The sequence below is a fragment of the Bubalus kerabau genome, chromosome 6 (assembly GCF_029407905.1).
Source record: "Bubalus kerabau isolate K-KA32 ecotype Philippines breed swamp buffalo chromosome 6, PCC_UOA_SB_1v2, whole genome shotgun sequence".
Taxonomy (NCBI): Eukaryota; Metazoa; Chordata; class Mammalia; order Artiodactyla; family Bovidae; genus Bubalus; species Bubalus kerabau.
Window position 1 is genome coordinate 27,598,573 of NC_073629.1, and position 12,816 is coordinate 27,611,388.

At 47.7% G+C, this 12,816-nt stretch overlaps 1 protein-coding gene across 1 annotated transcript in view; it reads left to right on the plus strand.

Annotated features, from left to right (window-relative positions):
• IGSF3 (immunoglobulin superfamily member 3) overlaps positions 1-12,816 on the plus strand; it is a 129,374-nt gene that overhangs the window by 77,610 nt on the left and 38,948 nt on the right. The window contains exons 6-7 of the mRNA XM_055584621.1: positions 977-1,378; positions 6,804-7,208. Coding sequence (XP_055440596.1) covers positions 977-1,378; positions 6,804-7,208 — 807 coding nt within the window. The remainder of the gene's footprint in view (positions 1-976; positions 1,379-6,803; positions 7,209-12,816) is intronic.

Sequence of the window (12,816 nt, forward strand, 5' to 3'; positions counted from 1 at the left end):
ACCCCTGGGCTAGGTGGATGGCCATGGGAAGGCGAGCCGCTGCCTTTGGTCTGTTCCTCTGTGTTGATGAAGCCTGAAAGGTTGCTCACCACTCGCTCTGTGAAATGAGGCATTGCTGCTGCATTATTGCCCACAACCAAGGAAGAAAGCACATGTTGTCCTCCAAATACTTCCTGTCACTTTTTTTTTCTACTTCCTAATATTGCCCTGAAAGACTCAAATGACACATATGAATGTTCAGCTTTCATTTGACTGCTGTAGCCCTAAATGATGGGAAGATGAGGTGAAGTAGAATTTTCAAGCTATTTAACTCACTGAAAATCCAAGTCAAAAATTCTTAACCCTGCTGAACACATTCCAGTCATCCATCAGACTCTGAGGGGGATCGGTTCCAAGACCACCCCAAATCTGAGAATGCTCAAGTCCCTTATACAAAGTGGCTTTTTGGATTTACATATAACCCACACTCATCATCTCTAGACTACTTATACGTAATACAATGTAAATGCTATATAGAGTTGCCAATTTGCCAAAATTCAAGTTTTGTTTTTTTGGAACTTTCTGGAATTTTTTTTTTTTTTAATCTTTTCTATCCACAGTTGGTTGAATCCATTTATGTGGAACCTATGGATATGGAGGGCTGACTGGACCTGATGAATTGTTTTATGCCCTAAGGGTAATGTTTGATGACATATTTCTTAGGTTCTGATCCAGTCTCAGGTCTTAGGCCCTCAGTGTCCCACATGTTATCTTTGCACCCAGCAAAGGCCCTCCTAGGTTATCAGATCTAAAATCCCAGGCAGCAAAGCCCAGAGCCAGCCAGGGCTCGTGGCAGCAAGCATCAGAGGGCTTGCATCCTCCCAGGTCCCCTGTACCTGAATAGAGTGACATTTGTACCCTTTCTCCTGTGATGTCTGTGGGGAGGGCACAGTGGAGCCCAGAAAGCCCCAGTGTGGCACTCTCTCCCTCTCCCCAGAGAGCAGCATCTTTGTGGATGTGGCCAGCAACGCCAGCGTCATCCTGGAGGGCGACAATCTGCACCTTACCTGCAGCATCCGGACGACAGGCCGGCCACTCAGCCGCTTCTCCGTCATCTGGCAGCTGGTGGACCGGCAGAACCGCCGTAGCAACATCGTGTGGCTGGACCGAGACGGCACTGTGCAGCCCGGCGCATCCTACTGGGAGCGCAACAGCTTTGGGGGCATCCAGATGGAGCAGGTGCAGCCCAACTTGTTCAGCCTGAGCATCTTCAACACCAGGAAGGAAGACGAGGGCCAGTATGAATGCCACGTGACTGAATGGGTGCGGGCAGTGGACAACGAGTGGCAGATCGCAGGGGAGCGCCGGGCCAGCACTCTCATCTCCATCACCGCTCTCGGTAAGTAAGCTTTGCTGTCTTTTGGTGGGGCCATTGCGGGAGATGCTCCTGTATTAAGACACTTATGAGAAAAAGTCACTCAGTTGTGTCCAACTCTTTGCAACCCCATAGACTACAGATTGCCAGGCTCTTCTGTCCATGGGATACTGGAATGGGTTGCTGTTTCCTTCTGCAGGGGATCGTCTCAACTCAGGGATTGAACCTGGGTTTCCTGCAGTGCAGGTGGACTCTTTTATCATCTGAGCCACCAGGGAAGCACATGGGAAATGGATGGCACCTTCCAAAGGTTTTGATTGAAGAAAGCATTGACGAAGTATGGATGGGGTTCAGGGAACCAACAGTGGTTCAGCATGGTGGGCCCAGGGGATGGGTGACAGCTGGGCACTGTTACTACTCCTGGGTCTGGGTGGTAGGAATGAAGTTGTAAGGATTCTGGCCTGGGTGGTCCCAGGTAGAGGAACAAAGGCCACTGCTGAAACTAAGCTGGACGAATGGAAGTAGGTTCTCTCCCTCCTGCACCCAGGCCCTCCTCTCAAAGGGCTCAGCCCTCCTGGCAGTTTAGAGCTTGGCAGAGAAGGGTAGGACAAAACCTTTCACCATTTATTTAGCATTTACTACCCTTCCTGGCTGAGTGTAAATACTTACATTTAATTGTCCCTTAGAATCCTCACCTAGCCTACAAGTAAACACTGTCATTTTACAAGGAGACTCCTTAGAGGGGATAACTCATTTGCCCAGGGCTATAGCTTTTAAATGACAGACCCACAGTCTTGAACTCGGGAAGCCAGCAAATCTGCCTTAAAATGTTTTTCAAAGCCTGTGTTTTTATCTTTTCCTCCATACGGCTCTTCCTAAAGAAAGCCATTTCCTGATTAGCATGAAATTAAGATACCTTGATACCCTGGCTAAAACCAGGGTATATTAGATTTCCTTCTCACGGGGTAAAGAGGCTTCCATCAACATTTATCTGCCTAATGGAATCTGTATATTACATTTTACAAGACCAGTCAGCTACTTTGCTGGGAAGGTACCTTGTCATGTTTGCCAAGAGACTGACATCAGTTGTCCTCAGCGATTTCGCATCCCACCCCTGGACCATGCTCACCTTCCTCGTTGGGAGGGCTGCTGATGTTTCTGGGCACACCCCACTGGAAGTGGCAGCCCCAAGTGGTTTTGCCCTCACCATAGTCCTGGGTCACCACCCGCCCCAGATCAGAACTACTTTTCCTTTCCAAAGCTTAATCCCAAAGATTGACCTGCCTTCTGCACTCACCATGCAGCTCAGATTTTTGTGTCTGGAAACCTCATCTAGTGGTTGAGTTTCCTGTTCAGCTCAATCCCTGAACCTCTGCTCAGCATTCTCTGTGGACATATGGGAAAGGAACTTGTGAGGAAAGTCCTGGGTGTCCAACAGGGGGAGTCTCTCCTTCCTGTGAGGCTAGGAATGTCTGAGGGGTGGATAGAAGTAGAAGTAATTTTATAGCATCAGGTTGTCCTCTGAATTTTTTTTAAACCATATATATATATATATATATATATATATATATTTTTTTTTTTTTTTAACTTTTTGGCTTTTCTGGGTCTTTGTTGGGGCACAGGCTTAGTTGCACCATGGCATGTGGGATCTTAGTTCCCTGACCAGAGATCAAACCCAGTCTTCTGCATTAGAAGGCTGATTCTCAACCACTGGACCACCAGGGATGTCCCTGTCCTCTGAATTTTTTTCATATTCATCGTATGTCTGTGGTTCCCACAGCCAGGACTTACCAAGGGATTCTGACCCAACTGCCAAAAGATTTCATTCCTTACCTTGTCTTTTACCAATGGAGTTTAAAATACTTTCCTTTATGTCTTTTTTTTTTTTTAAAGCGAACTATATATGTAACAATAAGTATTACAATGTATTACTATATATCTAACAAGATACAGTAATACTGTAATAGTACCTTGGAAGGTACTATTCCAAGTATTTTACATATACTAACTCATTCATTCTTTACAAAGACCCATTTTACAGGTGGGGAAATAGAGGCAGAAGATTAAGTAACTCGTTCAACGGCACACAAGCAGAAAGTGTCGAAGTTGGGCTTCTGGCTCCAGGGTCTGTGCCTTTAACCTAACCACTGCCTTATGCATCCCAGGAGTAAAGCCACCTGATAAAGTCCCTGGAATCAGTGACATACATGTTTGTAGTCTGACTGCCTTTTACTGGCAGCTTGATAGTGGGCAATTTATATACCCTCTCTGGGCCTCCTCTGTTTCCTCCTCTGTAAGAAAAGAGTGCTAAGCCCACCTGTCCTGCAAGGTTGTTTTGAGGATTCAATGAAGTGAGATGAAAGTGAAGCAGTTGGCACCATGCCTGGCACATAGATCAGTTCATTCGCTCAGTTGTGTTTGACTCTTTGCGACCCCATGAATCGCAGCACACCAGGCCTCCCTGTCCATCACCAACTCCCGGAGTCTACCCAAACCTATGTCCGTTGAGTTGGTGATGCCATCCAGCCATCTCATCCTGTCGTCCCCTTCTCCTCCTGCCCCCAATCCCTTCCAGCATCAGAGTCTTTTCCAATGAGTCAACTCTTCACATCAGGTGGCCAAAGTACTGGAGTTTCAGCTTCGACATCAGTCCTTACGGTGAACACCCAGGGCTGATCTCCTTCAGAATGGACTGGCTGGATCTCCTTGCAGTCCAAGGGACTCTCAAGAGTCTTCTCCAACACCACAGTTCAAAAGCATCAATTCTTCAGCACTCAGCTTTCTTCACAGTCCAACTCTCACATCCATACATGACCACTGGAAAAACCATAGCCTTGACTGGATGGACCTTTGTTGGCAAAGTAATATCTCTGCTTTTGAATATGCTATCTAGGTTGGTCATAACTTTTCTTTCAAGGAGTAAGCGTCTTTTAATTTCATGGCTGCAGTCACCATCTGCAGTGGCTTTGGAGCCCCAAAAAATAAAGTCTGCCACTGTTTCCACTGTTTCCCCATCTATTTGCCACAAAGTGATGGGACCAGATGCCATGATCTTCGTTTTCTGAATGTTGAGCTTTAAGCCAACTTTTTCCCTCTCCTCCTTCACTTTCATCAAGAGGCTTTTTAGTTCCTCTTCACTTTCTACCATAAGGGTGGTGTCATATGCATTTGAGGTTATTGATAGTTCTCCTGGCAATCTTGATTCCAGCTTGTGCTTCTTCCAGCCCAGCATTTCTCATGATGTACTCTGCATAGAAGTTAAATAAGCAGGGTGACAATATACAGCCTTGACGTACTCCTTTTCCTATTTGGAACCAGTCTGTTATTCCATGTCCAGCTCTAACTGTTGCTTCCTGGCCTGCATACAGGTTTCTCAAGAGACAGGTCAGATGGTCTGGTATTCCCATCTTTTTCAGAATTTTCCACAGTTTATTGTGATCCACACAGTCAAAGGCTTTGGCATAGTCAATAAAGCAGAAATAGATGTTTTTCTGGAACTCTTGCTTTTTCGATGATACAGTGGATGTTGGCAATTTGATCTCTGGTTCCTCTGCCTTTTCTAAAACCAGCTTGAACATCTGGAAGTTCACGGTTCACGTACTGTTGAAGCCTGGCTTGCAGAATTTTGAGCATTACTTTACTAGCGTGTGAGTTTGAGCATTCTTTGGCATTGCCTTTCTTTGGGATTGGAATGAAAACTGACCTTTTCCAGTCCTGTGGCCACTGCTGAGTTTTCCAAATTTGCTGGCATATTGAGTGCAGCACTTTCACAGCATCATCTTTCAGGATTTGAAATAGCTCAACTGGAATTCCATCACCTCCACTAGCTTTGTTCGTAGTGATGCTTTCTAAGGCCCACTTGACTTCACATTCCAGGATGTCTGGCTCTAGGTGAGTGATCATACCATCGTGATTATCTTGGTCGTGATGATCTTTTTTGTACAGTTCTTCTGTGTATTCTTGCCACCTCTTCTTAATATCTTCTGCTTCTGTTAGGTCCATACCATTTCTGTCCTTTATGGAGCCCATGTTTGTGTGAAATGTTTCCTTGGTATCTCTAATTTTCTTGAAGAGATCTCTAGTCTTTCCCATTCTGTTGTTTTCCTCTATTTCTTTGCACTGATCGCTGAGGAAGGCTTTCTTATCTCTCCTTGCTATTCTTGGGAACTCTGTATTCAGATGCTTATATCTTTCCTTTTCTCCTTTGCTTTTCGCTTCTCTTCTTTTCACAGCTATTTGTAAGGCCTCCTCAGACAGCCATTTTGCTTTTTTGCATTTCTTTTCCATGGGGATGGTCTTAATCCCTGTCTCCTGTTAGATAGGGCACATAGATAGTGCTCAGGAAATTCTGGCTGCCCTCAGTTTTAGGATCATAACCAATGTGTTAATGGTCCATCATACTCTCAGGGCTGACGGGACTCTAGTCACCCATCCTGAGGAGTCAGTATTTTGGGTTAGGGATGCTGGAATATGGAGAGACTCAGGCTAGCACACCTGCAGGGCCCCACTTCGCCCAAGGTCCCCCCTTCTGAAGATCGGTCCTTCCTGCTGTGGGTCTTTTGCTGTCTCTTTTCCCTGGATTCCATGAGGAGCTGGAGGTCAGACTGGGGAGCCAACCCAAGCTGCCCTGCCTGGGGAGCATGGGCACCTGCTTCCCCCACCTCCCTCTTCTCCACAAGTGCGCTGATGGGCCGGACATGAAAGAAGTTGGCGCTGGGCTTCTTTCTCGTGTTTCAGCGTGGAATCCAAGCTGTCTAGGGATGGTCCCGCCTCCATGCACTCAGTCTCTGCTGTTCAGGGGTGGCGTGGGGTGGGCATTGATGCAACAGAAATCCAACTGAAGGTTTCATTGGTAACGGTTTGCTAGTGCTGCTTAAGGAGAATCACCACCAGCCTCTTTCTGTGAGGTCCTGTGAATTGTTGGGTTTGTGTGTCAACACGCTAGCAGAAGTAATACTGGCCTGAGCATCAAAAGAGCCCCGTGTTCTATACATCTGTGTCTCTTTTGCTGTCTCGCATTTAGGTAGACATCGTTACCATCTTTCTAAATTCCAAGTATATGCATTAATATACTGTATTGGTGTTTTTCTTTCTGACTTACTTCACTCTGTATAATAGGCTCCAGTTTCATCCACCTCATTAGAACTGATTCAAGTGCATTCTTTTTAATAGCTGAGTAATATTCCATCGTGTATATGTAGCACAACTTTCTTATCCATTCGCCTGCCGATGGACATCTAGGGCGAAAACCACTCTAATATTGTAAAGTAATTAGCCTCCAATTAAAATAAATAAATTAATTAAAAAAAAAGAGCCCCGTGTGTGAGCCTTTGTTCTGTTAGTTTTTGCCAGGAGCCCTGTCACTGCGTCCCACTGCCCTGAGGAAGCCAAGTGTCTGTCTCCATGCAGATAGATGTGTCTTATCTACCTCTCTCTGCTTTCTCTCCAGAAACAGGCTTTGCGGTCACTGCCATCTCCCGCACGCCAGGGGTGACCTACAACGACTCCTTCGACCTGCAGTGTATCATCAAACCCCATTATCTCTCCCGGGTCCCTGTGTCAGTGACGTGGCGGTTCCAGCCAGTGGGCACCATCGAGTTCCACAGTCTGGTGACCTTCACCCGGGATGGAGGAGTCCAGTGGGGGGACAGGTCTTCCAGCTTCCGGACCCGGACAGCCATCGAGAAGGCGGAATCCAGCAACAACGTCCGGCTGAGCATCAGCCGAGCCAGTGACACGGAGGCGGGCAAGTACCAGTGTGTGGCGGAGCTGTGGCGGAGGAACTACAACAATAGCTGGATGCGACTGGCCGAGCGGACCTCCAACCTGCTAGAGATCCGGGTGCTACAGCCAGGTGAGGGTCCGGGTGGGTCCCGCGTGCCCCTTCCAGCTGATGAGATGCAGGGAGGCAGGACGAGTTGAGTGCTGAGCCCTTGGCCGGGCTGCTCTTATTTCCCAGCTTTCTAGTTTGAGAAATTTCACATGTGCAGTAAGCTACAAGACTCGTATTCCCTTTCTGTGATGACCAGTTGTTCACATCTTACCATGTTTGTTTCTCCCTCTGTGTGTCCGTTTTTGTCGATTTTGAGCCATTTAAGAGTTAAGTTGCCAACATCAGGACACTTTCCTCCTAAATAGTTCAGTGTGGGTCTCTGAAGATCAGGACTGGGTCCCACCCAACCACAATAGCGGGCTTCCTGGATGGTTCAGTGGTAAAGAATCTGGCTGCCAATGTAGGAGACGTGGGTTTGATCTCTGGGTCAGGAAGATCCCTTGGAGCAGGAAATGGCAACCCACTTCAGTTGTCCTTGCCCAGAGAATTCCATGGGGTAGTGAAGAGCCAGACACGACTGAGCGCGCACACACTCTCTAGAACCACAACAGCATTGTCAGACTCTGGGAATTTAACACGATTATAGGACAGTACTAGCATTTTGCCAGTTGTCCTGAAAATGCCCCTTATGGTGTTTTCTCCTTCCAAACCCGCATTGAGTCACGGGTCACGATCGTATTTAGTTGTCATGTCTCTTTAGATTCCTTTAATCCAGAACACTTCCCCAGTCGCTTGTATGTGTTTGTGTGTAAGTGTGAAGATGTTGATATCCGTGAGGTATGCAGGCCAACCTGACTGTTTTGTGGAAAGCCCTGTCTCTTAATGCCACCTCCTATGATCCTTGCAACAAGGATGTGAACAAGGTACCCAGCGTCCCCTGTGTGCAGACAGGAACCTCAGAGGCGAAAGGGAGAATACAGGCTCTTACTGAATGTTTGCTTTGCACTGGGTGCTTGGGGTTATTTTATGAAAATTTCACAACAACCCCAGGAAAGGTCAAGTGATCAGCCCAGGGTCATGTAGCTGGTGAATGGAGCCATGTTTGAATCGTTTCCCGCACACTGTTTGCCTGACCCAAGCCCTGCCCTCCTGCCCTGGATTTGAGCACTTGAGAGCTCCCCTGTCCCAGGCAGGTGGAATCTCTCTTGCATCAGGTCATAAGGACACACTCATTTGGGGAGCCTTAGTCAGGGGGCAGTGTGCAAACACTCTCACCTTAATCAGGCCCTTCGTCTAATGAGAGGGTAAGCTTGTGCTGCTCTTACGGTTTTCTCTGTGTCTGTACCTGTCTTCATTTAGGTTGGTGGCAGGCAGAGGGTGGAGCCTGGCCCTGAGCAGGAGAGCACCAGCAGCCATGCAGTGAAGGGTGGGGTCTTTGCAAAGACTTTGCGGAGATACCTCACCGACTTTGCAAAGATGGTTTGAACACCTTGCAAAAAGGGTGTTTCTGATTGCTCACAGCCATGGTGTGCGCCTAAACCCGGTCTGCTCCACCACTGCAAATGATCACAGTGTTTGTTATTTTCAGCAACGTGAGGTTACAGAGTGGCAACATCTGGGCTTATCCTTCACCTCTTCTAGCCCCATAGCAGGGTCCTGTTTGGAATGAATGACTTGGATAAATGATGGGATGGTTCCCTGGCCAATTAGAGCTGAAACTTGGACAACAAGATGCCAGGGAACAGGCTGTTCTGCTGAAGTGGATTTGCAGGTTAATGGGGGGTTAAGCAAAGACCCTGTTTTGTGTGAACCCTTGTTGCTGAGGGACCTGGTTGTCTGCCTGTCTGAGTAATTGCATCCTTTGTGGTCTCCTCTGTTCTCACGGTCAGATTGTGAACCCCCTCGGTGCCCATCACGTGGTTCCAGCTACAGAAGGCAGAGGAAGTACTGACCCTAGGACCTTGACTGGTGCTGCCTTTTCAAATAAATTCCTAATATTTGCTTGTTTGTCTTACTACTTAGAAGCTAAGATGGAAGTACTTAAGGAAAGAAAAAAGAATTCGTTCATTGAAGATTCTAGTTATTTGGATTTGGATTAATTCTGGTGCTACTAAAGGGGAAGTAGGGCTTCTCAGGTAGCTCAGTGATAAGAATCCACCTGGGATGCAGGAGACGTGGGTTGGATCCTTGGGTTGGGAAGATGCCCTGGAGAGGGAAATGGCAATCCACTCCAGTATTCTTGCCTGGAAATCCCATGGACAGAGGAGCCTGGTGGGCTACAGTCCCTGGGGTTGCAGAGTCAGATATGGCTTAGCAACTGAAACAATAACAGCTAAAGGGGGAAGGGGACAGAAATGTACTAAATAGCTCTTGGGTGCCAGGCTTTGTGCTTAGTACCTCTGTTTTCTTTTCATATTCATCCAGCAATGAAATAATACAGATGTCTTTATGCCCATTTTGCTAATGAGGAAACCCAGGCTCCCAGTGTTTAGGAGCCTTGATAGGGACAGTTTGCTTGTCAGATGGAAAACAGATTGGAACAAGGAGCCTAGGTTGCTCTGATATCCACGTATCTCCATTTTGCATTATATCATTTTATTGCCCCCTGAAGAGTTAGGGGACCCAGGATCTGCTCTGACGGCCATATGTTCAACTCTCCCACGGCTCACACTGAGTCAGTTTGTGATTTCACCATGAAGCGAGAACAAGCAGTGACTGGCGTGGGAGACTTGGGAGCAAGTGCCCAGATGCTTGGCCTCTGCTCAGAGGTGCATGGTAATGCACTTGGCTGGCCCTCTGGGGGCCGCAGAGAGCAAGGTGGGAGCTGAGGCTGAGCATGCGCAGCTCCTGGGAGGGACTACAGCACCAGAGAGAGTGCATCCCCCTTAAGTGTTCTGATCGCTCCTTATCAAATATTTATGCACTTAGCACTTCATATTTTCCAAAGGCTTTGTGTTCATTTTTACTCTTTTCCTCACACACCCTGGTTGTTACTAGAGCTTTTATTTGGGCAAAGTAGAAGTGGAGAAATGCCAGAGGGCTGACCACGTGCCGGAGCGTGTATTGGACACTTGGTGTAGATGGCCCTCAGTCACCTTCCCTGCAGCCTTGAGAAGAAAGTACTGCTTGCTCGTTTTATAAATGGAATATCTGAGGCTCCGAGAGATCAGGACTTGCCAGAGTCCAAAAACAGTGGGAAATAGGGGTGGGAATCCAGGTATGAACTTCATTCAAAAGCAGTTGGGGTGGATGAAAGGGAGACTTTGGCCTTTTTTAGACCATATCAGAAATTATCTTTCTTGGACTTCCCTGGTGGTCTAGTGGTTAAAATTCTGTGCTTCTACTGCAGAGGACACAGGTTCCATTCCTGATCAGGGAACTACGATCCTACATGCTGCGTAGCACCCCCCCCAACCCAACCCCACCCCCCCCAAAATCCTTTCTGCATTCAGTTAATCTCATTTACAGAAGCAGTTTCTCTTTGTAGAGTGCTGTGTGGAGGTATTTCAGCACTGGTGGTGGAAGCAGTAACTGCAGTAGTGATATCAGCTGATCTCCATTGAGCATTTCTGGCGTGCCCATCACCACCCTGAATGCTTTATACACAATAACGCTCTTCATTCTTAGTCCATGCAGTTCCACGAGGGGGTGCTGGGTTCACCCATTTTATAGGTGAGGATACTGACACAGAGGATAAATAAATTACCCAGCGATCCATAATAAGTGGCAGAGGCAAGATTCAAATCTAGACAGGCAGTCTGGCTCCAGAGTCCAGGCTCTTTATTTTATTATGGTATTTTTCCCCCCCCCTCAGGAATCTTCTTTGGTAACATATACTTTGATTTAATCTACCCTCTCTCTCAGGTTTACCATCCCTGAACCCCTTTAGCAGATTCTCAAATTTGTTTTCTTAAATTGGAATCACAAAGTCCCTGTAGAGGTTCCTCCAGACACAGTTTGCTAATGGTGAAGGAGTTTAAATTGTGCCTCCTTGAACACCTCTATTTCTTCTCACTTCTGCCACCAGATGGCTCTAAGGCTTGGGGACACCAGAGCTCAATCCAGTGCTGGCCTCTCTTCTTTTTACTCTTCTTCCACATCTTGCCTCTCAAACCATGGATCCTTAACCCTGCGCTGGTGTTTTCCACAGGAACATCATCGCCCCACTGCCCGGCCTTTTAGAAGATGCTTTTGTTGAGTATGCTTGTTCAAACAGCATGCAGTAGAAACCCAGGGGCTGTTGGCTCACTCGTGGCGGTCCTTGTATCCGCCCTCTACAGCCGGTGTCATCTGCTCCCTAGATGTGTGCTTTGTGCCCTAGACCAGTCCTTGTCAGAGCCACCGACTGACCTGGCCACACCACGGCTCTGTGTTTCTTTGAAATCCCTTCCGTGAGTCCGGGGCCCGTGACAGTGACTCGCCCTGTCACAGTCTAGTGATAAACATGTTGTGGATCCAATTATTGACCATTCTGGATGCACGCTTCCTGTTCCAAACGCACATCCATAAGGAAATCTTCAAGGAATACCATCACCCTTCCTGTCTTGTTGATTTAGCTTAGCCTTTACTACCATTGAAGGCAGAGTTTGACACCACCAGGGGCATTTAAGCGGGACTTGTAAGCTAGTTCAGCATATTTGATTCTTAGCTCTTAATTACTTATTTTTCCTTTTCATTTCGAAGCATTGCTTCCTTCTGATTTTCTTTAGCATCCCAAACACCCTCCAATTACATATCCCTAAATACAGAAGCAATAAGGGAAATGTCAGCACTCATTTTCCAAATATTTACAACCGTATCTTGGTCTGGCTATTAAATATTGCGCATTAAAATTGACAAAGCAATAAACAAGCTTCTAGGAGGACAGCCTCCGGTGTAGAAAGCCAACTTGTCAGTGGGTGTATTCTGCGGGGATTTTGCTGATGGGCAGTTGGGATGAATATTTAATACCCTCTGGATGCTGCCAAATCCGTTTCCTCCAATTTCTTATTGCTGACCTGGCAGGTTGGGCGAGCTCAGGGCTCTTTTCTTTGACTTCCGTGAGCCCGGGGCCTGTGACAGGGGCTCTCCCTGTCACAGTCTAGTAGGTGACAGGCTGTGCTATCCTTCAGAGGGGTTGGCCCCTCCTTTCTTTCAGGAGGACCTGAGGTTCTCTTTCCATCTCGTGTGCCTGTGGCTTCTGCCCAGCGGGTGTAGAGAGAGGGAATGAGCATGAGAGCAAGAGCCCTGGAGGAGCCCCCGGCCCTCCCCCTGTGCCTCGGGCCTTGTTGTCATGGTTACACCAGGTGCACCTGTTTGGAGTCAGTGAGCAAGGGTCAGTGCTCTGTCTGCAGACAGGGCATGTCTGGGTTGCCCTAATTAGCTATTTTTACCTCCTGACTTTTGCTGGTTTCTCCTCGCCCCTCCCTCCCAGTGCCTTCTACGAGCACGTTTGAGCACCTGCTGTGTGCCAGCTTCTGTGCTAGGTGCTGTAGCTGCAGTGATGGGTGTGTCACAGGGCTTGCCTCTCAGGCTGGCCAGAGGCTAGTCCAGGGGGTAGGCCATAGGCTTGAGCAGAGAATCAGTTTGCATGGGGGTGGGGGGCAGGAAGGAGCAGCACAGCTTTCAGGCTCAGAGTTGTGAATAAAGAACATCACAAGGGAGGCAGCAGCATGCTTGTGACTCAAGCCTGGGGTTGGGGAGAGATTGG